General features: G+C 57.4%; 3 protein-coding genes across 4 annotated transcripts; all 3 read left to right on the top strand.

The window, feature by feature from the left end:
• The first annotated feature begins 1,016 nt into the window (after window positions 1–1,016).
• On the top strand, window positions 1,017–8,965 carry PAFAH1B2 (platelet activating factor acetylhydrolase 1b catalytic subunit 2). 2 transcript variants are annotated; one of them, XM_065738429.1, is made up of 6 exons: window positions 1,017–1,114; window positions 2,011–2,098; window positions 2,801–2,890; window positions 3,778–3,894; window positions 4,720–4,842; window positions 5,456–8,965. In XM_065738429.1, the coding sequence occupies exons 1-6, from the start codon at window positions 1,086–1,088 to the stop codon at window positions 5,732–5,734; spliced, it is 726 nt and encodes a 241-aa protein (XP_065594501.1). In that variant the 5' UTR covers window positions 1,017–1,085; the 3' UTR covers window positions 5,735–8,965. The 2 variants fall into 2 exon arrangements, with proteins under 2 accessions (XP_065594501.1, XP_065594502.1); XM_065738430.1 differs by lacking the exon at window positions 1,017–1,114 and adding an exon at window positions 1,506–1,636.
• Window positions 8,966–10,811: 1,846 nt separating this feature from the next.
• SIDT2 (SID1 transmembrane family member 2) lies at window positions 10,812–17,892 on the top strand. The gene is made up of 27 exons (XM_065738428.1): window positions 10,812–11,168; window positions 11,933–12,054; window positions 12,132–12,293; window positions 12,377–12,422; window positions 12,499–12,600; window positions 12,679–12,762; window positions 12,856–12,967; window positions 13,047–13,112; window positions 13,214–13,307; window positions 13,528–13,583; window positions 13,883–13,954; window positions 14,037–14,111; window positions 14,291–14,353; window positions 14,572–14,692; window positions 14,822–14,895; window positions 15,003–15,070; window positions 15,192–15,265; window positions 15,346–15,469; window positions 15,550–15,667; window positions 15,732–15,868; window positions 15,949–16,057; window positions 16,574–16,650; window positions 16,782–16,828; window positions 17,124–17,229; window positions 17,348–17,458; window positions 17,535–17,648; window positions 17,726–17,892. The coding sequence occupies exons 1-27, from the start codon at window positions 10,971–10,973 to the stop codon at window positions 17,786–17,788; spliced, it is 2,595 nt and encodes an 864-aa protein (XP_065594500.1). The 5' UTR covers window positions 10,812–10,970; the 3' UTR covers window positions 17,789–17,892.
• A 1,248-nt stretch (window positions 17,893–19,140) lies between these two features.
• On the top strand, window positions 19,141–21,651 carry TAGLN (transgelin). Its single transcript, XM_065738439.1, has 5 exons — window positions 19,141–19,244; window positions 20,481–20,679; window positions 20,784–20,961; window positions 21,032–21,134; window positions 21,237–21,651. Exons 2-5 carry the CDS (start codon window positions 20,500–20,502, stop codon window positions 21,376–21,378), a joined length of 603 nt encoding a protein of 200 aa, XP_065594511.1. The 5' UTR covers window positions 19,141–19,244; window positions 20,481–20,499; the 3' UTR covers window positions 21,379–21,651.
• The last annotated feature ends 1,418 nt before the right edge of the window (window positions 21,652–23,069 follow it).

Raw genomic sequence — 23,069 nt, 5'->3', positions numbered from 1 at the left:
CTATTGTTCTGGTCACCACCCATGGCTTGCAGGCATTGCACTTGATCATTGCTGGCTTTTTGCACCCCTCAATTTCCACCCAGCAGTGCCTCCCACCCGCAGGGATCTTCCCAGAAGTTTGTTGTTGAGGTTGCCTGGGGAAACGGCAGAATTCGCCTCAAGTGGTCTGGCTGTTGCTAAGAGCAACAATTCAGCTGCATCTGCCCATGAAAGAAGACAGGTGTGCTACTTATGTGTTTCAAAAAGCTATGAAAGAGCAGAAGACTGCTTGCTGCCCAGCCCTCCTTTAATAATCATTAATCTTTGCCCTGTTGGCACTGAACACATGGGACAGTGACAGCCTCTGTCCTGTGGTTGGTGCACAGGGAACCTGAACCACCTCCTCACCACATTTACCCCATGCTTTCCCCACACTGCCTCCTTGCCCCTGGGGCCACCTTGTCCTGCCCTGATCGTGCTTCAGGAGAAAGCTGAGTGAGAAATCAAACAGTCCTTTCCTTGCTGCTTTAAATTCATCGTACAGAGCTCTGGGGCTGCAGAAACTGCCTGCAGCCATGACACCACGACGGCCTTGGGAAGGCCATGCTATGCAGCTCCCTCCAGGTTTTGCAGCAGCTTCTGGTGAACAAGAAGGGCCTACGAGGGACACGAGCAGCTGTGGCTGGTGACAGTGAGACTGAAAAGACGCACAGGGGGGTGGGGACCCTCGGAACGCGGCGATGGCTCTGCGGCCCTGTGGCTCTGCCGTGTTTTGCTGCACCTGCACAGCACTCAGGTGACAGCTGCCCTGTCTCACCTCGCTCCCCGACGCCAGGCCGCGGGCACGCCTCCAGCCAGCCCGGGAGAGCACCGCGACCAACGTCACCGCCGCGACAATGACGTCATAGCGACGTCACCGCGACGCGGTGCCCCCTGGGGGCCGGGCGCAGATGAGCTCTGGGCGGGACTTCCGGCAGCGCGGCCGGAAGCGCTGCGGGAGGGCGAGTGGTGGTTGGCCGGTTGGTGGCGCCGGAAGCGGAAGTGGCGTTGGCGCAGGCGCGGAGAGAGCCCGGGCCGAGGGAGGGAGGTGCCCGCCCGAGCGAACCATGGACTCACGGGGGGAGCAGCTGTCGCCGTGAGTGCGCGGGCACCGCCCGGCCCCGCCCCGGGCGGGCTGCAGGGCTCTCGGCCTCGCCTCGTTACGTGGGGGGAGGCGGTGGGATGGCGGCGCCGCGGTTTCAGCCCCTCCCGTCCCAGCGGCTGCGAGCGGCCCGTGGGAGCCGCTGGGTGCGGGCGCGCGGGCACCGCTCAGGCGGCGGCCGCGGGGTGTGGCGGCATCCGGCCCTCAGCGCTGCCATCCGAGGGAAGAGCGCGGCCTTCTCCCACATATCCGTGCCTGCAAGGGACGGACACGGCGCCCGGCCTAGCGCCTGCACAACGCGACGCTTGGACCCTGGTTTTGTTCCGGTGTCTCTGTTCTGCAGGCTGCTGGGCCTTTCATTGAAGGGCTGGGTTAGTCCTCTCGCGGGGCAGCAGCTGGAAGCATCGCCCCGAAGGCCGCTGTCCTTCCTGCCGGAGATCCCTCGGGATCGGCTCGGCCGCGATGCACAGCCTCCCGCAGCCGTTTAATCCACCTGTGCTGCGCGGCTCAGTAGCTGTAAGCTGGCTATCGTTGTACTAATAGGAGCTAATCCTCAGATTACCAGCATTCATTATAGTGAAGGATTTGCCCAGCTCAGGTGTGCTTCTGCAGAACAGTCTCGGAGATGTGTTTTTCTTTGTCATTTTAAATATGCTGTGTTCATGTGTCAGTAGATGGCTTCAGGAGGGCTGCCTGTAGGGTCTGTCTGGCAGTGCTGCACAGAGTAAAATGGATTTTGTTGTCAGCTAGAAGTCAGCGTGCTTTGGAATGGTCGTGAATTGTCCTTTGTGAATATCAGGAAGTGCAGTGGTTTTCTGCCAGCCTGCCTTTTTTCCCCTGTGTTTGGATTAGCTGCTGAAAGCAGCCTGTCTGAAATGTTCTTTTTGCAGGAATAGAATGAGCCAGAGAGACTCGAATCCAGCAGCAGTTCCACATGCCGCTGAGGATATTCAGGGAGATGACAGATGGATGTCGCAGGTGAGAGTTGTCATGGGAGATGGGATCCTCTTTCCTGAGGGGCTGGGGGCTGCATGTGTCCATCTGACTGCGCTCTTGATTTGAGGTTGTAATAGCTCTGCTACCCAACAGCATTCTGATGCTTGTCATACTTGGAATAGTGAAGGAAGGCAAAAAGCAGTGTTGTTGCATGACCTGTATACTGCACTGTGGAATAATTTCAGAAAATAGCCCAGTTGGCCTATTAACTGTGAGAAACTGCCAACTCATTTGTTAAACAAAGTAAAACAGTGCTTTCCGGTGTGTTGCTTTGCAAGGGAGTGACAAAGCTGAAAGGCAGCACTGAAGTGTCTCGTCTCCCAGTGTTTTTCTTCAGCACTTCCTCCTACAGACATGGTGAAATAGCCAAAGGATACTTGCTGCACTGACTAACCGTTAATTTCTCTGTTCTTTAATTGTTGAATGGGTGTCTGACAGGGTTATGGGTGAATGTGGGTGGCATGGAGTATACAAAATACTGATCTTCTCAGGACTGAGGCCACATCCTTTGTTAGAGTTTGTGTGGTTGAGGGGTGTGTCCAGAAGTTCACGGGTTAACAGGGAGAAGCACATTGGAGGGCAGACAGGAGAGAGCAGGGGGAACTGGTTGGGCAACTGTCCCTTTCTGTCCTGGTGAGGAGTGATCAGTCTGAGCTTACACTTACGCTGCTTTCTTTTAAACAGCACAATAGATTTGTCTCGGACTGCAAAGACAAGGAACCCGATGTGCTTTTTGTGGGTGATTCCATGGTGCAGTTGCTACAGCAATATGAGGTATTGTTTAAAAAAGAAAAAAGACAATTGTGGGGTTATGTGAATTAAATTTCTAATGCGTTCACATACAATAATTCACTGTCCAGACGATTCCTTCTGTTCAATTCTGGTTTTAATGCTGTGCCTTCTGGTTTACTCTGCCCTAATTCCTTAGTTTCCTAGTGCCTGTACAAAGTATTGCTGGTTTATCTCTATGAGCCATTTGCAGTCGTTCTCAGAAGCAATTAATAACTACCTCTGCTTTGACACACCAAACTCTCAAGAACATGCCAGTGAAATCTTCGTAGGTGTGCCTTTCTAGGCCAGAACACATTTAACCCTTGATGTACTCTGGGCATTGGCATGCCTGCTTTTCTGTTGACAAAGGGAAAGTGTTAAAGACCTTCTCAGAAGTGAAGTCTACATGGAGGACTAGATGGGTTGTATTCATATGCTTCACTGTGAAACTGCTGGAGTACAACTAAGAATTTCTGCTCCACAGTGGCAGTAACTGAGTAGCATTGGTCTGCAAGAGCTGCTTCTCAGTGTAGTTCACTTTTAGTTTTGTTTCCTGGCAATGTAGATACTTTCTTTAGAAATCCTGTAATTAGTTAAGCTAGCGGCACCATGGTCTACAACAAGTCCCTTCTGTATCTCTGATACCAAGTAGCTGCTCAAGAGAGCTTCCCCTTCCTCTGTGCCTGGGCTGAGTGCATGAACGTCAGCAATTCTGTCTGTTCTAGACCATGGAGTAAAGCTTCACCCTGTGCTTAAATGCCATTTCTGGAAGTGAGTTTTTAGAGGGTTTCTCACTGCTGCTTCCAGTGTCACTGAAGGCATTGTGTGTAGTATCTTTCTTTCACTATCAGGATGCTCCTATCAAATTGCAAACTGACCTCTGATTGCAGATATGGCGAGAGCTCTTCTCACCACTCCATGCATTGAATTTTGGGATTGGTGGAGACACCACTGGGCACGTTCTGTGGAGACTGAAGAATGGTGAACTGGAGAACATTAAACCGAAGGTATAAACAGACAACCAAACTAGGAAGCCTTGTGCTGACCTATAAGAGATATTAGGTGCAAAACTGAGCGAGCCTTTGACTCAGGAGAACTTTTGTTGGAAAACTGTTGCCACTAAGTATGCATACGGTACTAAAATGTATTAGGCTAGATTAGGAGTGCTTGGGAATGGAGCCATGCTTCTCATGGCTTTCACTGCTAATGTGCATCAGAAGAAGTCATCAAGAGAAATAGCCTTAGGCTGATCAACATTTGCACTGTCATTAGACGTAGTTTGGAGTTGCCATGACTCAGACCTGAGATATGTTCTCAGATAGTGATGGTGAAATATTTGATAAAAAGAGAGCAAAGATTCTCAGTATGTGTAGTGAAGAACAGCTTCCTACTCTACACCTAGAGCTGCAGCCCTGTTGTGACACAGCAGTGAGTGGCCCACCACGGGGCAAGGCAGTTACAGAGTGTGCTCCAGTAAGAAGGCAGGGCCTCACGCTGTGCTGTGTAAATGTCCTCTTGACCAGCGTAGGCTCCCACAGTGTGTTGACCAAGAGGCTCTGTGAAACAGTGGGCTCACACATCTCATAGGCTCTCCAGAAAACCTTCAGAAGTTCTTGTTCTTCCTCTCTTCTGAATGCCAAATCTTAAGCTTGTAAGATGCTATTCAAAAGTCAGCATAACTGCCAACTGAAAGCCTCCTGCAATTTTGGTTTATCCTTTAACCTGACAGTTGAGCTTGATGACTGTAGATGATGTTTATGCAGTGCTTTCAGGGTCAGCGAGACTATTACAGCTTGTTCTGAAGAAGTTGCAAACATTTCTTCTCCTCATAGGTCATTGTTGTTTGGGTTGGAACAAATAACCACGAAAACACAGCAGAAGAAGTAGCAGGTGGGATTGAGGCTATCGTGCGCCTGATAAATACCCAGCAGCCACAGGCCAAAGTTATTGTACTGGTATGTTTATTGGAGAGCTACAAAAACAAAGCCCTCTAAGGAAGCTGTGTGTTCTCTGTACTGTGTCTCTGTGGTACTGGGAGTTACGGTCATGATGGGGGAGGGCAGTTGTTTCATTTGTCTTCTGTTTTGTGCGTGCCTTTCTGGCTTCACCTGGCTTTGCAGAAGTTGTCCTTTTAGACCCTCTGGAGTCAGATGTGATCATCCTGATTAGCAGTACTGCCATCCCATGTAAATGTTTTGTTGAAGGTGTTCTGTAAGGAATAGAAGTGCCAACATCAGAGCTGGGATTTGGAGGTCTTAGTTTGCTTCCTCATGTTAACGAGTCAGCTGCTGTCTGTCTTTTTGAGATGAGTAAAGGCATTCAGCACACCACTGAAACCTTGTAAAAAGAATACAGACTGATAGATTCCATACCAGTTTTGCTTCTAGCTCATCTGGCTTCTCCAGTCGCGTTTGAAGTTAGTTCTGAATGGACAAAGTGATTCAAGGAATGAGATCCTTTTATTATAGACATCTTAAATCTTGGAAGGGTGCCTGAATTGAAAGGGAAATCATTATTACACCATCAAGAGTTGAATGAAAGCTCTTCATTGCCTCCTTCTTGTGTCAGGGCCTGCTACCTCGTGGAGAGAAGCCAAACCCTCTGCGGCAGAAGAATGCCAAGGTGAACCATCTGCTAAAAGCCTCCCTCCCCAAACTTCCCAATGTCCAGCTCCTGGATGTAGACGCCGGCTTCGTGCACTCAGATGGCACCATCTCCTACCACGATATGTTTGATTTCCTGCACCTGACAGGAGGGGGCTATGCAAAGATCTGCAAACCCCTCCATGAACTGATCATGCAGCTACTGGAGGAGACCCCTGAGGAGAAACGAGCTGCCCTGGCCTGATTAGCTGATGTCAGAGTTAACATCATCCAGCCCATCAGATCAGTTCTGTCACTGGCACTACAGAATCCTTCTTTCTTAAAGCACTTTCCATTGTAGAATGTTACGGATGTTCATATCTAGTGTTTTGAGGGGGAAGGCTGATGTTTAACTGGTCTTGTACAGGTGAGGGCCGGCTTGGTTGGTTTTATTGCAGGAGGAAATTAGCTGAAGAAGAGTTTTACTTTTAAACCATTCCTCATTTAAAACGAGAACAGGACCCTGTGCCCCTCTCACGTATTGTTGCTCTGTGGTTGTCCTAGAACCTTTTTAGCCTGTCTCTGACAGCCCATATGCAGCTCCTGGCTCACCCTTCCTGGCTGTAGGGACTGTGCTCTGTGTATTAGCCTGTGAACAAGAATTGCATTCCACTTGCTAATAACAGAACAGATGCATTTTTCCAGGATCAGTCCGACCTTTTAGAGGTTTCTGGTTGGTTGTTTTTTTTTTTTCTTTTTCCTGGGTGTTTTAAGTGACACGTGTTGTTTCTCACTCCTTATTTCTGAAGCAGCGTGAAACTGGAATTCAGAAATCCAAGGGAACAAACTGTTGACTGAACTTGTGTAATGCTCCCAGGTGCTTGTTCTTGTGCTCATTTCACCGTGCCTACTAGCCAGGGCACTCTTCATTCCTTGTAGCTTTCCCCGTGGGCAGTCTCATTCAGGTGCTCCTGATGACTGTTCTGTTCTCTGCACCTGTGTATGGTATTATTGGCTTTTAACAGTCATTCAGTTTAGGATTTTAATTATCCAGTTAGTATCACACAAGGCAGTTGCTTCCTCGCCACTCTGGAACTGACATTTCATTCCTTTGGGATGCCTGTGCTACAGGGCTCTTTGCAGTGCTGTTCATTGTTCTTTCCTTTTTCTTTTTTTTTTTTTGTATGACTGTTACATCCTTCTTTTCTAAAGAAAACCCACATGAGTAGCCCCTTTTTGCAAGGCATAAAACAGTCTGAAGCTTTACAGATTCAAAGGTGTATATTTCTTTACTGCTTCTGTTTTACTTGTATAAACATTTTATTCAAGCAGCTGCAGCCTCTTACAGTAAAAAGTCAAGGTGTAGCCTTTTGCTGCCCTGGACACTGCTCACCTCTAGCCAAGGAAGCAGTGCAGCAGTGCTCTCTTACAGGGGCTGCAAGTAGATGGGATTTTTTTGTTTGGTTGTTCTTTTTTTTTTTATGAGATCTGGTTATAGCCTACTAATGGTAACATGAAAATAGCCTTTCATCTGCAATGAAAGCTTCTGTCTATTCAGGAAGAAACAGTTTTGGACCCTACACGCAGAGCCCTAGGTGAATAGATAAATATACTTGCAAATAAATAATTTTAAATGAAGTCTGTTCTTCCTTGGCTTACCTACCAGAGCTGGAGCTTGCAGCACTGTGCAAACACTGCAGTGGTTTGCAGCGTGGTAGCTGGATGGAGAGCTGCCAGCACAGACCTCTGCACTTTCAGTGTATGAGGAGTCTGTAGCCATGTGTGCTCATCTGGGCAGGTAAATTGGAGAGGAACTGATAGCTTTTTAGCAGGCACTTCATGCTCTGTCCTTAAGGAGGGGTCTTTAGGTGTCCAGGTTGCTTGCTGTGCCCTGCTGCAATGGAAGTACATAGGTACTGTATATAGTCTGTTTGCCCTTTTTTATAATAAAGGGTGCTGGTGTTTAATGCAGTCTATAATCTAGCATTAAGGAATACTTTTACGTCCCCACTACATTCCCCTGTTCCTGTAGATTTGATCATAGCAGGATTTCTGCCTGGATTGCATGCATAGTTTGTGTTTTGTTTCCAGTATATGTGATCTACACACAGATGAAGGAAGGATGAAGCTTTCCATTTCCCAGAAATACATACCAGAGTGCTGTAGTAGAGGAGGGATGGTTGTGTTACCCCACGGAGCAGGCTGGGTGCGTGCTGCTCCCCAGGCCTCGTTCAGCCTCGTGCTCAGCAGCCCTGCTGCCTTGCAGGGGGGGCTTTAAGGTAATGTTATTCACAGTTCTGGTTGGATGCTCGCTGGAGAAGCTGGTGTAAGAAAGTGTAAAATCAGATGTCAAAAATACACTGCAGTGAAGGATTCTTGGGGAAAAGGTTTATTATCCCTCTCCCTCTCCACACACGCTCTCCTTAGGGAGAAGAGTTAAAACACATTCTGCTCCCTGTGTGCTTTTCAGCTTTTGTAATCAAGTGGCAGTGTGGTTGCTGAACCTATGCATCCCTGCTTTGCTCCCTGCTGTCACAGCATTTGGTTCAAGAGACGCTGGCTGGGAATGTGTTCTCCAATAAAAAGCTGTAACTTCTTAACTAAGCACCCTTACAACTAGGGCTGTGTCCTGCTGTGAGTCAGCTGCTCTTGGCAGGGCACTGTGTGGTGTGAGAGGTTTAGCAGGTTCATGACTCTTGTGCAACGTGACTGAGGATGGCTCTGCTGGCTCTCTGCTTAAGCTTGGTGTGCTAAGGTGCCATGTTCTGTGCTTGCTTCAGTGTTTGCAGCCCCCTGCTACCTTAATCATTGCTGACATGACTGATGGACAGAGAAGGAAAGGGCAGCTTTGTGTCTGAGACTTCTGCACTGTTTGTGGCTGCCTAGTAATAAACTGTCCTGCTTCAAATGGAGAGGTTTTGTGTAAGGGCAGGGAGGGATTGTGCCTCTTCACTGAGCAGGCACCAAAAACGAGTGCCTCGCTGTGAGAAGTGTAGGAAAGCTTCAGTCACAGTTCTGGGTGACCGACGTCCCCTGGGATCAGGGCTGGGCTGCCCCTGCCCAGCCAGCATGAACCGTGTCATTGTTAGTGGTTGGCTGTGGAAGAACTGGCCCTTTGAGGCCTTTTCCTTCTGTAAACAACCTAGCTGCATTTTTCATTTCTGTGCTGAAGCCTGCTGTCCTGTCTGTGCTGTGGCCTGCGAGCATCGCCAAGTTCCATATTTATTGCAGCAAAGAAGAAAAGATGTGAAAGGACAGCAAGATTCCCTTGTAACGTGTCAGAGGGGGGGGAAAGAGCACTCCAGGCACGTGGTGGGGACCTGCGAGGAGCAAAGCCTGTGTAATGTGCACCAGACAGCACCTGCCCCATCGCTGCTCACCGACTCGAACCTTCCCAGGAAGAAATTGTGATTCTGCTTTGGCGAAAATGCATCAGCTGGTAGAACTCACTCTGTTTAGTGCATATTTCGATATAAATGTAAATGTTTCACCCCAACGTGTTGCAGCGTGTGTGTGTGTGCATCTGCACGTGCGTCCTCCGTTCCCCTGTGTTGGTTGCTTGTTTTGTTCCTGCTGTGGGGAGCACTGCTGGGAGCAGTGCTGCTGCTCGGGGTGGGGAGAGCAGATTGCTTCCAACCAAGAGATTTTCACCGGGTCGGGGGTATTGAAAGTCACACTCGTCTAAATCCTCACTGTTTAATCTGTCCTTAATTCCAGTCTGTTTTGGTTCTTTCTGTTTGCTGCTTTTCCTTTTACCCAATGTTTGGAAAACAATGCCAAAGCTCTCAGTGATGTTCAGCAAGTGAAGGTGACTGGCTCTTCTTGGCCCTCGAGGAGATACTAGCTTGCTACTGACTGATCTATTTTTGATAGCCTTGAAACGCGTAGGGAATGCACGCAGCTACAAAATCAACCTTACGGTCATTCCAGTGGGGGCAATATTTGCACCTGACCAGGAGCTGGGGAGTTAGCTGAGTCCTGCTCCTGGCTCCTCGGGGCTTCCTTCTGTCCCCACACAAATCACTCGACCCGCAGGCAGCAGCAGCACCTGACAGCAGGGAGCACCACTCAGACTGCCTGAGAAGTGCTCTGAGATCCTCAGCGAGAGCACCTAGAGAAATAAAGTGCACAACAGCAGCAATGCTCGTGTCTCTATGTTTGTCCAGCAGAGAACACACAGAGGTGCAGCAGAGGTGTTAACATCCTAGCTTAAGTCCAGAAGATGGATTTCTGGGGGAGAGAATGGTTGGAGGTGGAAGGGACCCCCAAAGGCCGCGTGGTGCCGCTCCCTGCAGTGCTCAGGGACACCCACAGCTCCATCAGTGCTCAGAGCCCCGTCCAGCCTGACCTTGGCTGTGTGCAGGGACGGGGCAGCACCGCCTCTCTGGGCAACCTGTGCCAGTGCCTCACCGCCCTCAGTGTCAAACCTTCTTCCTTATAGCCAGTCTGAATCTCCCCTCGTTCAGCCTGAAGCCATTTCCCCTTGTCCTATCACACAGACCCCAATAAAGTCTGTCCCCTCCTTCTCACAGCCCCTCTAGATACTGACAGGCCGCTCTCAGCTCTCCCCGCAGCCTTCTCTTCTCCATGCTGCACAGCCCCAGCTCTCAGCCTGTCCTCGTAGGGAGGGGCTCCATCCCTGGCACCATTTCTGTGCCCCTCCTCAGGTCCACGTCTCTCCTGCACTGAGCACTCCACGTGTGGATGCAGTGCTCCAGGTGAGGTGTCACAGCACAGAGCAGAGGGGCAGGAGCAGCTCCCTGCCCTGCTGCCCACACTGCTCTGGGTGCAGCCCGGGGTCCGGTTGTCTTTCTGCACTGCGAGGTGTGGGGCTGAGCCGTTTCAGGGCATGGGAACAGCGGACAACCGTGGGGTGGGGGGACGGGACAACACGGTGGGATTGAGGAAGGAGGTGCTCCCAGCTCTCCTCCATCCCGTGCCACCCACGGCTCCCGCAGCCGCTGTGCCGCCCTGTGCCGTCCCCGCCGCCGTCGGGGCGCGGTGGAGGCCACCAATGCCACGTGTCACTGTTTGTCGATCCCGGTGCGCAAGGTCGCCGGCAGCCGCACGTAGGTGCGGGGATGGGGACGGGGACGGGGACGGCTCGAGGCCGGACCACGGAGCTCAGGGGGGGTGGGGGGCGGCCCCGCTCTGTCTCTGTGTCCCACCGGTGCCACCCGCGGGACCGCGCTTTTCCCACGGGGCAGCGCTCCCCTCGGGCAGAGCCCCCACGCAGCAGCGGGGACCGCCCGCTCCCCAGCACCGCCCGCCGCCCTCCGCGTCACTTCCCCGGCCTGGCCCTATGAACGCGTGTCACCGCCCTTACGTCACCGCCGGGCCCGTGTTTACAGCCGTCCGCGGAACGGGGCGATACGAATTGCTGCCTCCGGGAGCCCCGCACCGCCCCGCACCGCCCCGCACCGCGCCATGGGGCCGCGCTCCTCCTGACCGCCGCACGTCCCCTCCATCCCCCCCTTCCCCGGGCCGGGGATGCGGGCACGATGCCTTCTGCCGGGGCCGCCGCGCTGTCCTGGGCGCTGCTGTGGCTGCTCGCCCCTCCGCCCGCGCTGCCCGAGCCCCTCGACCCGAAGAAGAACGTGGAGCAGAAGGACGCCGTCTTCGACAGGACCTACTCGGACTGGGTGGCCAGCGACACGCTCAACATCTACGCCTTCAACCACACGGTCCTGAGGAACAGGGTGAGCCGGCGGCCGCGGCATCCCGGGTTGATGGCCGGGGTGCTTGGTGTTCCCTTTTATGGGGTGCGTTCTCCTTTTTGGGGGGTGAGTTTCCCTTTTCTTAGGGAGTGAATTTCCCATTTCCGGGGTGAGTTTCCCTTTTTGGAGGTGTATTTTCGTTTGGGGGGGGGGGGAATGTTTCTTGTTTGGGGGTTTATTTCCCATTTTTGGTGTTGGTTCCCATTTAATAGAATGGCTCAGGTTGGAGGGGGACTTAAGGATCACCCCGTGCCACCCCCGGCCGTGGGCAGGGCTGCCCCCCTCCAGCTCAGGCTGCCCAGGGCCCCATCCCACCTGGCCTCGAGTGCCTGCAGGGATGGGGCACCCACAGCTCTCTGGGCAGCACCTCACCACCCTCACACCAAACCTACACCTCCCCTCTTGTTGTATCAAGCCATTCCCCCACTATCCTATCATCCACACCCCCTTGCCCCATCATTCTAGGAGGGGTTATTTCCCGTTTTTGGGGCTGTGTTTCCCATTTAAGGGCACACTTCCCATTCCCTGCTGCCCCAGCTCCAGGGCACAAGGTCCTCTGCTGACCCAGGGAGCTCGGGCAGCCCTGTGTCACTGCCCAGGCTGGCAGTGTGGCCAGGCACTGGGGACAGCCCTGTGTGCCCCTGGAGTGGAGCAGCAGTGGGGGCCGACATGTCCGCCGGTGCGGGCTGAGCAAAGTCCACTCTGTGGGGAACGTGCTGCCCGGCCAAAGTGTCACCTCCCCACAGACGGAGGGAGTGCGGGTGTCGGTGAACGTCCTGTCCGACCATAAGGACCTGCCCGTGCTCTTCGTGGTGAGGCAGAAGGAGGCGGTGGTCTCATTCCAAGTGCCGCTCATCCTCCGGGGGCTGTGAGTATCAGTGGGTCGGGGGTCCCGGGCTGGGAGCTGGTGGCACAGCGTGGCACAGCACAGTCTGCCCGCCCCAGGTACCAGCGGAAATACGCCTACCAGGAGGTGAGCCGCACGCTGTGCCAACCACAGACCAAAGTGGAGGTGGAGACCCAGCACTTCTTCGTGGACGTCTCCACGCTGTCCCTCAATGCCTCCTACCAGCTGCGGGTCACCCGCGTGGAGAACTTTGTGCTGCGGTGAGGGACGCGGCCCTGTCCCCTGCCTGCTGTGGTGGGGCTGTCCCTCTGGGCCGCCCTCATCCTCTCTGTGCTCTCTGCAGGACGAATGAAGCCTTCACCTTCAATGCCACAGCGTCGCAGCCGCAGGTGAGGGGCTGTGCTGGGGCAGAGGGGCTGTGCTGGGGGGAGCAGTGCAGGGAACAGTGTGTCCTTCTGCCCACAGTACTTCAAGTATGAGTTCCCCGACGGAGTGGATTCGGTGATTGTGAAGGTGACCTCAGCCATGGCCTTCCCCTGCTCCGTCATCTCCATCCAGGACATCCTGGTAGGATGGGGCTCAGGGTCTCACGGGGTGGCCCGTGGTGCTCGGCTGTGCTGATGTCCCCATCCCTCCACCCAACAGTGCCCTGTCTACGACCTGGACAACAACGTGGCCTTCATTGGGATGTACCAGACCATGACCAAGAAGGCAGCCATCACGGTGCAGGTCGGTGTGGGTGGACACCCCAGCCCTGTAGGGTCCCACGTGTCCCATCTGGGCACTGCTGACCCATGTCTCCCTCCAACACGGCCACTGCAGAGGAAGGATTTCCCCAGCAACAGCTTCTACGTGGTGGTGGTGGTGAAGACAGAGGATGAGGCGTGTGGGGGAGCCCTCCCCTACTACCCCCTCTCCAAGCGCACCTCCCCAGGTACCCGCTGTGGGGCTGCTGCTGGGGTTGGGCCTGGTCCCTCACCGTGGGGCTGACTGCTGCCCTTACCTTCCTACAGATGAGCCAATGGATCTGCACAACCGGCAGAAGATGCTGGAGGTGATGGTGTCACCGGCCATAACCTGTAAGCCTGGGTGGGAGATGGCTCCGGGCGCCGTTAAGGGCTTGGTGCTGCTGGGTGCTGCAGGGACCCGGAGCTGCTGCTCACCCTGAGGCTCTCTGCAGCGAAGGCGTACGTGAGCAGCATGCTCTTCTGCCTCGGCATCTTCCTCTCCTTCTACGTCATCACAGTGCTCATCGCCTGCTGGGAGAACTGCCGGTGAGGTCCCACTGTCCCGCCCTGCTCCAGTTCGGGAGCTGGCCACCCCGTCCCTTCCCAGTGCCGCATCCATCCCCAGTGCTGTGTCCCCTCCTGCTGCCATATCCCAGCCCTGCTGCCACATCCCTGTCCCGGTGTTGTGTCCCAGCCCCTGTGCCATGTCCCTCCCTGTGCTACGTCCCAGCCTCGCGGTGCAGCTTATGGCCGCTTCCTTTGGCAGGCAGCACAAGAAGAAAGGACTCCTGGCTGCCATGGACTCGCCCAGCTTGGACACGGGTGAGGGGCTGGGGGCACGTGGAGGTGATGAGCCCAGGGCTTGTGGGTCCTTTTCCTCTTTGAAGCCTTTCCTTTGGCAAAGAGCAGGGACAGGATTGTCCTGGGGTTTGACTTCTCTGCTCTGGGGCTGATGCAGCTGAGCGGGGGCTTGGGCAACTGACCGAGTCTCTCTCTTTTTCCATGTCTTTCTGGGACCCCCAGCATCCTTACTGGGTAGGTGCTGGCACTGCTGCACACCGTGCGGGCGCAGCCCCGTGTTGGGGTGCTGATGGTGCTCTGTGTCCCCTCCTGCCTTGCAGGGCACACCCACAGCATCCCAGACTCCTTCCTTGGTCACACCCCCTACATGGGCTGTGGGTACGGCTCCTTCGGTGAGTGCCACGTGCCGTCCCCCACCCCATACCCATGGGGCCGACGGCTGTGCCGCCATGCCCACCCCCTCCATCCTTCCAGAGAACGGCTCCTCCTGCAGCACCGAGGCCATCACGGACAGCGTGGGCTCTGCAGATGTCTCCTATGGATATGTGGGTGCGTGTGGGGCCGCCCCGAGGGCTCCATGCATGCAGCACCTTGCCGCCAGCCCGCAGCGGGGGCTCCAGTTGGGCGTCACCAACTGGTGGTGGGGCAGTGACACACGGGGAGGTCCCGAGGTGCCGGCGATGAGCTCGGTCCCATCCTGCCCCAATAACTCTCGCTTTCCTTTAAAGGGCAGGAGCAGTTCAAGCGGCGCATCCCCTCCGCCCCGATGAGGCAGCAGTGCATTGCCATGGGTAGATGTTGGTCCCAACAGGGGCGGTCCAATCAAAGCAATCTGCCCTGCCCGGGCCTGGCGCTGGGCGCTGACATGGCCGTGTCCCGCGGTGTAGCTCTGTTCCGTGCCCCGTCCTGCCCCGGTGGGGAGGTGGTGGGTGTAATTGGGGTGATTGCTGCTGGTCAGGAACCGAGGGCACTCGGTGTGGCCGAGCTGACCGCCCCGGCTCTGCTGCAGGAGAGCGGTCGCTGGAGAACGTGGCCGGCCGGCCGCGCCTGGACTCGCTCAGCTCCGTCGAGGAGGACGACTACGACACGCTGGCCGACATCGACTACGACAAGAACGTCATCCGCACCAAAGGTGCGTGCCGTGCCGTGCCGTGCCGCGCCGTGCCGTGCCGTGCCGTGCCGTGCCATGCCGTGCCATGCCATGCCGTGCCGTGCCATGCTGTGCACCGGGCCCTGCCCTCACCCCTCCTCTCCTTCCAGCAATACCTCTGCGTGGCCGACCTGGCCCGCAAGGACAAGCGGGTGCTGCGGAAGAAGTACCAGATCTACTTCTTGGTGAGCGGGGGGTGGCTGGAGGGCTGGGGACGTGTCCCAGCAGCACCTCTCCCACTGCCCCAGGTGGGTGGTGGGGACAGTGGTGACACTGCTGTGCCCCCGCCAGGAACATCGCCACCATCGCCGTGTTCTACGCGCTGCCCGTCGTCCAGCTCGTCATCACGTACCAGACGGTGAGCGGGCAGTGCTCCCACACCACACTGCCCTCTGCAGCTGCAATGGGGACCGTGCCTGTGTCCCTGGGTGTCCCCCCCGTCTCCTCCCCACCTCCTCTCATTGTACCCGCACCTGCAGGTGGTGAACGTCACCGGCAACCAGGACATCTGCTACTACAACTTCCTGTGTGCCCACCCGCTGGGGAACCTCAGGTGGGAGAGTGGGGGGTCCTGGTACGGGGCAGGGCTGCAGGTGTGGGTCCCAGGGCACTGACGGGCTGAACCCCCCCCAGCGCCTTCAACAACATCATCAGCAACCTGGGCTACGTGCTGCTGGGCTTGCTCTTCCTGCTCATCATCCTGCAGCGGGAGATCAACTACAACCGGGCACTCATGCGCAATGACACGCGTGCCCTGGTAAGGACACGCCACCAAGCCCTGTCCCCAGAGAGTTCAGCTCCCCCAGGTCCCAATTCTCCTCCACTCTGCCCCCGCAGGAGTGTGGCATCCCCAAGCACTTTGGGCTCTTCTACGCCATGGGCACAGCGCTGATGATGGAGGGGCTGCTCAGTGCCTGCTACCACGTCTGCCCCAACTACACCAACTTCCAGTTTGGTGAGTGCCATCCCAGCGCCGCACTGGGAGCTGCCACAGCCCCGCTCACCTCTCCATCCCACAGACACCTCCTTCATGTACATGATTGCTGGGCTCTGCATGCTGAAGCTGTACCAGAAGCGGCACCCCGACATCAACGCCAGTGCCTACAGTGCCTATGCCTGTCTGGCTGTTGTCATCTTCTTCTCTGTCATTGGTGTGGTGAGTGTGGGCGCCGTGGGGCTGGGCCTGGTGCAGGGTGCCTGCTTGCCCACCCGCTCGTCATCATGCTGCCCCCACAGGTCTTTGGCAAAGGCAACATGGTCTTCTGGATTGTCTTCTCCGTCATGCACATCATGGCCACGTTGCTGCTGAGCACCCAGCTCTACTACATGGGGCGCTGGAAGCTCGGTGAGGACCGCGTGTGGGTGTGCGTGGGGGTCGTGTTGCAGGCAGCAGGGATGGGAGTGGCTGGGATGGGAGTGGTTGGGATGGGAAGGGTCGGGATGGGAAGGGGTACAGTGAAATGAGGTGGATTGGGTTGGGTTGGGATTGGATGAGATGGAAGGAGGTGCAATGGGCCGGGTTGGAATGGGATGCAGTGGGTTGAGTTGGATTGGGATGGGAAAAGATGCGATGGAATGGGTTGGGCTGGGATGAGAGAAGATGTAATGGGATGCAGTGAGATGGACTGGGATAAGATGCAATGGATTGGGTTGGGTTGGATTGGGTGGGGATGGATTGGGTTGGGATGCAATGAAATGGGACGAGTTGGGTTGGGATGGGATGGACATGGTGGGATTCAGTGAAATGGGATAAGAAGTGTTGAGTTGGGTTGGGATGTCTTGCAGTCTGACGGGTTGAGGTGCAATGGGATGGGACAGGGCCAGCTTCGTGCCCCCAGTGCTTCCTTTCCTCTCTCTGCAGACTCAGGCATCCTGCGCAGGATCCTTCATGTGATGTACACAGACTGTGTCCGGCAGTGCAGTGGCCCCATGTACGTGGTGAGTGATGGCACCAGTGGGGAAGGGATGTTGCTGACCACCAGCCCAGGAGAGGGGCTGTGCTGAGACCCTGCTACAGCGTGGCCAGGCACCCGTGTGCCCCCCTTCACCCCTCATGTCTTCCTTCACAGGACCGAATGGTGCTCTTGGTTATGGGAAACATCATCAACTGGTCCCTGTAAGTGAGGAGCCAGGAGCAGGCGAGACCCTCGCACTGCTTCCTCCATGCTCAGATCCCCCCATGTCCGCTGCTGCTCCCACCCGCTCCCCTCAGCCTCGGCCACCCCTACCCATTGTCCCCATCTGGGCTGAGGACACTGAGCTCATGACAGCAGTGAGCTGAGCACAGCACGAACCTCCCACACCCCTGGCACCCAGTGCTCCTGCAGTGCCTGGAGGAGCAGAACCAGAGGGTGGACAGTGGGGCATGGGGGAGGAGTCCCCAGGCTGTGCTGACCCCGCTGCCCCCCCAGCGCTGCCTACGGGCTCCTTGTCCGCCCCAATGACTTCGCTTCCTACTTGCTGGCCATCGGCATCTGCAACCTGCTCCTCTACTTTGCCTTCTACATCATCATGAAGGTGCGAGCCACGGGCTGGGCGTGCCTGAGCCTGGTGGGAGGGGGGCAGGGGGCACCTCAGGGGTGTGTACTGTGTACTGTGTAGTGTATAGTGTGTAGTGACCCACTGTCTCCTCCAGCTCCGCAGTGGAGAACGCATCAAACTCATCCCCCTGCTCTGCATCATCGGCACCTCCGTGGTCTGGGGCTTCGCGCTCTTCTTCTTCTTCCAGGGGCTCAGCACCTGGCAGGTGGGTGTGTGGCCGTGTGGGGTGTGGGGCGGCTGTGGGGCGGGCGCGGTGATGGCTGCTGCCCCGTCCTGCACAGAAAACACCAGCAGAGTCCCGGGAGCACAACCGTGACTGCATCCTGCTCGACTTCTTCGACGACCACGACATCTGGCACTTCCTCTCCTCCATCGCCATGTTCGGCTCGTTCCTGGTAGGCGCTGCCCTCCGCACTCGTCCCGCTCCCCATCCCTGCCGCCCGTCCCACTGCCGCCCCGCTCCCCTCTGCAGGTGCTGCTGACGTTGGATGACGACTTGGACTGTGTCCAGCGGGACAAGATCTACGTCTTCTAGAGCCTGGAGGAGAGGGGCCGGGCACAGCGCCCAGGGCCCTGCCGTGCTATTGCTCTGCGGTGCCCCCTCCCAGGGCTGTGCCAAAAGCCCGGCAGGACCCCAGGGGCTGCGGCTGCGCTGTGGGGTCCCCGCTGGATAGCTCCATCCTCATTCCCGTCCCCACGGCGGGCCAGGGTCCCCTGGCCCCGCTGTACCTCGTGCTCCTCGTGCCGTCCCCGGGCTGCCCAGCACACGGCGTCGCCAAAAAACTGTTCTGGGGATGCACTACGGTGCTCGGCCCTAATCCTGCACCGGGACTGCGCCCATCCTTGGTGACAAGTGACACTGGAAAGGCGCCGGTGGGCTGCCCGTCCCGCAGCTCCACGCACAACGGTGTGGGACCTTCAGTGCCTAATGCCCGGCTGTGGGGGGCGGCGATGCCTTCGCTCCCCGGGGCGGCCGCGGGCTGTCCTGGCTCTGCACCTCTCGGGGTTTTTATTCTCCCGTCCGCTGCTCCCGCAGTGCTCAGCGCTCAGCTGGGCTCCGGGCGGCTCGCATTAAAGTCTCTGCACTTTACAGCAGCTGCTGCCTCCTGTGGGGCTGGGGGCTCAGTGGGTGCGCACTGCCGCTGGGTGTCAGCCACACTCCGCGTGTAGGGTTGCGTGTGCTGTCAGCTGCGGGTATGGGGTCGGGGTGTGGAGCGGTTGGGCATCCCCGGGGAAGGGGGGATGGATGTTGTGGGGTCCCGGGGCTGCGCCTCATGCTGAGCATGTAGGGTCCCCAGGGGATGAGATTGGAGCTGTGGCTGTGCCACGTGGGAGCTCCTGGCACTGCAGAGAGGGTCGGGGAGAGCCCAGAGCTGTCCGTGCGCCCTGTCGCACCCCATCCCAGCATCAGCTCCCCACCCTGCTGCATCCTGCCCACCCCACTGCGGCAGTGATGCCCGGGACCCGTTGTGCCCTGTCAGGATGCCTCACTGCCCTGTGCTGCCCAGCCCTGGCTCAGTTGTGCTCTCCAAGATCCCCCGTGCGCAGCGCAGCCATCCCGTCCCCCCAGCCTTGCACCCGCTGCCCCTCGTGCCCCCCCACCCACCAGGATCCTCCCAGCCCCGCGGTGAGCACAGGGGAAAGCCAGCCATGAAGTCAGGGCAGAAAACTCCGCAAGATCGCCTGCCTATAAAAGGATTTACTTCATCAGAGCCCCCGGGCCCGGTTTCCTCCCTGCCCCAAAATCACTGGGGCTGAGGCACGCGGGGAATGCTCCGGCACGGGCTTTAGTCACCGGTTTTCGGAGTCTTTCCCCAAATATGGTGCCTGGGCTGAAGTCATGGGGCGCTGCGGGGCTGGGGGAGGGTTGGGGGCTGTCCCGGGGGCCGCTGACATCACTGTCCGGCCTTTTAGCGCAGCGTCGGCTTCCGAACTGTGCAGTGTGCTGGCACCCACCGAGCATCGCCCCTCGCCTCCGTGAGTCGCTGCCTGTGAGTCCTGCGGGGATGCTGGAGGGGGGGTGTCCCGTGGCTGCCGGCCCCTGGGGTGGGGATGCTGCTGTGGGGATAAGGATGCTGCTCCCCACGTTGGGTCCCCGCTCCGTGGACTGGGGTGCTGCTCTCTGGGATGAGGATGATGCAGTGAGGATAGGAGTGATGCTGCTGGGGTAGAAATGCTGCTCGCTGGGATTTGGGTGATGCTTTCTGGGTTTGGGTTCTGCTCCCAAGGAGAGGACTGCAGCTCCCTGGGCTGGGGGTGCTGCTCGAGGCATGCAGCTCCCCTGGCACTCAGCACCGTATTGACACTGGGGCTCTGTGGCTCACAGGAGCAGTGTTGGTAGGCGCTGGCTCTGCCCAGCCCTGGCTGTGCAGGGGAAGCAGGTGCAGCCCCCAGTTATTGAGTTCCTGCAGGAAAAGGGCATGGTATGCCACAGGGGGACAGGAGGTGGGCATGGGGCTGGTGTGGGTTCAGCAGTGCTGGGGTCAGGGCAGGGGCTCATGGGGTCTGCTGTGCTGCTGGCAGAGGGCAGGCTGCGTGCTCTGCTCTGCCCGCTGTGCCAGGGCTCAGGGCTGTCCTGCAGGAGTTGGGACACTCTGCCTGGTGGATGGGGTGAGCTGGCTGCTGGGGAAGCCCAGGGAAGGATTGGATGTGGGAACCAGGCATGCTGCTCCATGGCTCAGCCCCAGCACACAGCTGGCTTTAACTCAAGCAGGAGCTGTGTGAGGAGGAGCAAGGCTACCTCTGTGGGGGTTTAGCTGCTGGCTCCCCACCACCTTCTGGCACTGCCCACCCCAGCCACCCACTGCTCTGCCCGCACCATGCCCTTACAAGGGCACAGGTCTGCTCCTGCCATGGCCTGGCCCCACTGGTGTTGGCACAAGGACACGCAGCACTCCGCTGTGCCACAGCTCCTCCATCTGCTCCCTTCCTGGGCACCCTCTGCCAGCTCCAGCCACGGCCACTCGATGCGGGGGACATCTGCACCAGCAGGAGCCGGGCGGTGGCTGAGCGGGATGGGGATGGGGCAGTGCACCCCAAGGGAGGCAGCTCTGGGTGGGAGCCATCCACCAGGGTGTGCTGCAAGGATCGTGGCCATGCACATGCCTCCAGATATCTGTTGGTGTTGACGGCCATCGCCTGCCCTGGGATGAGCTCAGGGAGGACGCCATGGGACGCAGCATTGGGTGCGGGGCCCGGCAGCCCCTCACGGCCCCTTCCTGCTCCAGGTCTCTGCCCACCGCAGCCATGGCGAACAAGGGCCCGTCCTATGGCATGAGCAGGGACGTCCAGTCCAAGATCGAGAAGAAGTACGACGATGAGCTGGAGGACCGCCTGGTGGAGTGGATCGTGGCTCAGTGTGGGTCCAGCGTGGGCCGCCCGGACCGGGGCCGCCTGGGCTTCCAGGTCTGGCTGAAGAACGGCATTGTAAGTGCGAGGCTGCAGGGTGGGAGCGGTGCGGTGTGACAGTGTGGTGCAGCATGGCACAGCGTGGCACGGCACACGGAGCTCAGCCTCTCCTCTGCCCGCAGGTCCTCAGGCAGCTGGTGAACAGCCTCTACCCCGACGGCTCCAAGCCCGTCAAGATCCCCGACAGCCCTCCCACCATGGTCTTCAAGCAGATGGAACAGATCGCCCAGTTCCTCAAGGCGGCTGAGGACTACGGCGTGGTCAAGACAGACATGTTTCAGACCGTTGACCTCTTTGAAGGTGTGTGCACGGGTGGGTGTGGGGCTGCTGGGGTGGGGGTCACGGCACTCACCGTGCTGCCCTTCCATAGCCAAGGATATGGCAGCGGTGCAGAGGACACTGGTGGCCCTGGGGAGCCTGGCGGTGACCAAGAACGATGGGCACTACCACGGGGATCCCAACTGGTTCATGAAGTAAGAGGGGACCTCAACCCCAAGGTTGAGGGTTGAGAGGGGTCCGGGGGGTGGGGGTGTGGGGAGCGTGGGTGCCCCATTGCCTCTCTCTGTTCCCTGCAGGAAGGCGCAGGAGCACAAGCGGGAGTTCTCCGAGAGCCAACTGAAGGAGGGCAAGAACATCATTGGCTTACAGATGGGGACCAACAAGGGCGCATCACAGGCGGGGATGAGCTACGGCCGGCCCCGGCAGATCATCAGCTAGGCAGCCCCCCGCCTCCCCCAGCCCCAGCCAGGACCTCCGTCTCCGCTCCCTCTGCCCCACGTGCCGCAGCTGCTGGGGCGAGGGCGGCTCCAACCGCCCCTCACCGATTGGTATTTATTGAAAAAAACAAAAAGCCAGCCCGCCCAAACGACCCTTCAGCGCATCGATGGCAGCACGCACCGAGCGGCGGCCCCCGCGGCGCTGCTGGGGCAGCCCGGCCATGCCCTGCCGTGCTCGCTCCGGCTCCCAGGCGGCCTCTCCTCCTCTCCAGTTCTTCTCCTCTTCTCTCCTCTTCTCTCCTCTTCTCTCCTCTCTCTCCTCTTCTCTCCTCTTCTCTCCTCTTCTCTCCTCTTCTCTCCTCTTCTCTCCTCTTCTCTCCTCTTCTCTCCTCTTCTCTCCTCTTCTCTCCTCTTCTCTCCTCTTCTCTCCTCTTCTCTCCTCTTCTCTCCTCTTCTCTCCTCTTCTCTCCTCTTCTCTCCTCTTCTCTCCTCTTCTCTCCTCTTCTCTCCTCTTCTCTCCTCTTCTCTCCTCTTCTCTCCTCTTCTCTTCTCTTCTCTTCTCTTCTCTTCTCTTCTCTTCTCTTCTCTTCTCTTCTCTTCTCTTCTCTTCTCTTCTCTTCTCTTCTCTTCTCTTCTCTTCTCTTCTCTTCTCTTCTCTTCTCTTCTCTTCTCTTCTCTTCTCTCCTCTCCTCTCCTCTCCTCTCCTCTCCTCTCCTCTCCTCTCCTCTCCTCTCCTCTCCGGCCTCGCACGCTCCCCGCTTCACCCCTGTGATCCCTGCTGTGAGCTGGTCCTGCCCCGCTGTGCCGAGCCGCACTCGCAGGCACCCACGGTGCCCCATGGCCCTCCCCGGGGTGGGCGCGTGCCCCAGCACCCGGAGCCACACCCCCCCTGCCCGCCACCCCACACGGCCAAGCGTCACTCCGGCAGAGATCCTTGCGAATGGGGAGAAAAGAAAAATTGGCCTCGGTTTTGTACTTCTGTTTTTGTCAAAATTAAAAGGTTGTTCATCTAGAGCGGCGTTGCCGAGGTTTCCTCCCAGGGCACCCACGGAAGAGAAAGCCCTGGAGAGGAGGATGGTGTCGAGCTGGGGGTCTCTATCCTCTCCCAATGGCTGCTGCCATTCCTCCTTCCACCTGCCTGGGCCCTCGCTCACCCATGCCAGGAGCAGCCCGGGCTGCAGGGAAGCAGTGCTATGGGCACCCCCAGCACGGCAGCCCCACCGCCCCAGGACTTTGTGACGCAGTTTCCCAACCCAAGCAAGGGCTGGGAGGGCAGAGCAGTCAGCGAGTGGGGAGAGAGGGTTTTTTGAAGGCTTTATTTGGAAAGTTACACAATAGGACTTTGCTGTTTAAAAAACAACCCTCGGCTTTAAAAAAATAAACCAGTGAATCCAAAGACACGTGAACAAAGCAGCCCTGCTCTTCTACTGCCAGAGCAACTCTGTCCTCCTGTTCCCAACCCAAAGCAGCACTGCACGGGGCCCCATCCTTCCCAGTGAGCAGCAGCCCCAGCGAGGGGTGACTCTGTTTGCTGCAGGTGCCCCGGCAGGGACAGCCCATCCCTCTGCCCTGCCTGCTGCTCAGGACAGGCACAGGGGTTGTGGCAGAGGTGGCACCCATTGTGCTCTGGGCTGTTTTCTTGCTGCATCCGACGAGTGGGATGGGTGAGGAAGCTCTGCTGCTTTCTGCCTC

Source organism: Cyrtonyx montezumae, unplaced genomic scaffold (genome assembly GCF_038088225.1).
Source record: "Cyrtonyx montezumae isolate F1298 unplaced genomic scaffold, pur_monq_1.0 scaffold_22, whole genome shotgun sequence".
NCBI classification, from domain to species: domain Eukaryota; kingdom Metazoa; phylum Chordata; class Aves; order Galliformes; family Odontophoridae; genus Cyrtonyx; species Cyrtonyx montezumae.
The sequence above is the reverse complement of the archived record's forward strand: the minus strand, read 5'-3'. Positions and strand labels throughout refer to the sequence as shown.

Excerpts from the sequence above, each read along its gene's own strand:
- TAGLN (XM_065738439.1), top strand. The coding sequence starts at position 20,500 with ATGGCGAACAAGGGCCCGTCCTATGGCATGAGCAGGGACGTCCAGTCC. Across the intron at positions 20,680-20,783 it reads TCTGGCTGAAGAACGGCATT|GTCCTCAGGCAGCTGGTGAA; the intron begins GTAAGTGCGAGG and ends CTCTGCCCGCAG. Across the intron at positions 21,135-21,236 it reads GATCCCAACTGGTTCATGAA|GAAGGCGCAGGAGCACAAGC; the intron begins GTAAGAGGGGAC and ends TGTTCCCTGCAG.
- PAFAH1B2 (XM_065738429.1), top strand. The coding sequence starts at position 1,086 with ATGGACTCACGGGGGGAGCAGCTGTCGCC. Across the intron at positions 2,099-2,800 it reads ATGACAGATGGATGTCGCAG|CACAATAGATTTGTCTCGGA; the intron begins GTGAGAGTTGTC and ends TCTTTTAAACAG. Across the intron at positions 4,843-5,455 it reads AGGCCAAAGTTATTGTACTG|GGCCTGCTACCTCGTGGAGA; the intron begins GTATGTTTATTG and ends TTCTTGTGTCAG.
- SIDT2 (XM_065738428.1), top strand. The coding sequence starts at position 10,971 with ATGCCTTCTGCCGGGGCCGCCGCGCTGTCCTGGGCGCTGCTGTGGCTG. Across the intron at positions 12,055-12,131 it reads CCGCTCATCCTCCGGGGGCT|GTACCAGCGGAAATACGCCT; the intron begins GTGAGTATCAGT and ends TGCCCGCCCCAG. Across the intron at positions 16,651-16,781 it reads GCAGTGGCCCCATGTACGTG|GACCGAATGGTGCTCTTGGT; the intron begins GTGAGTGATGGC and ends CTTCCTTCACAG.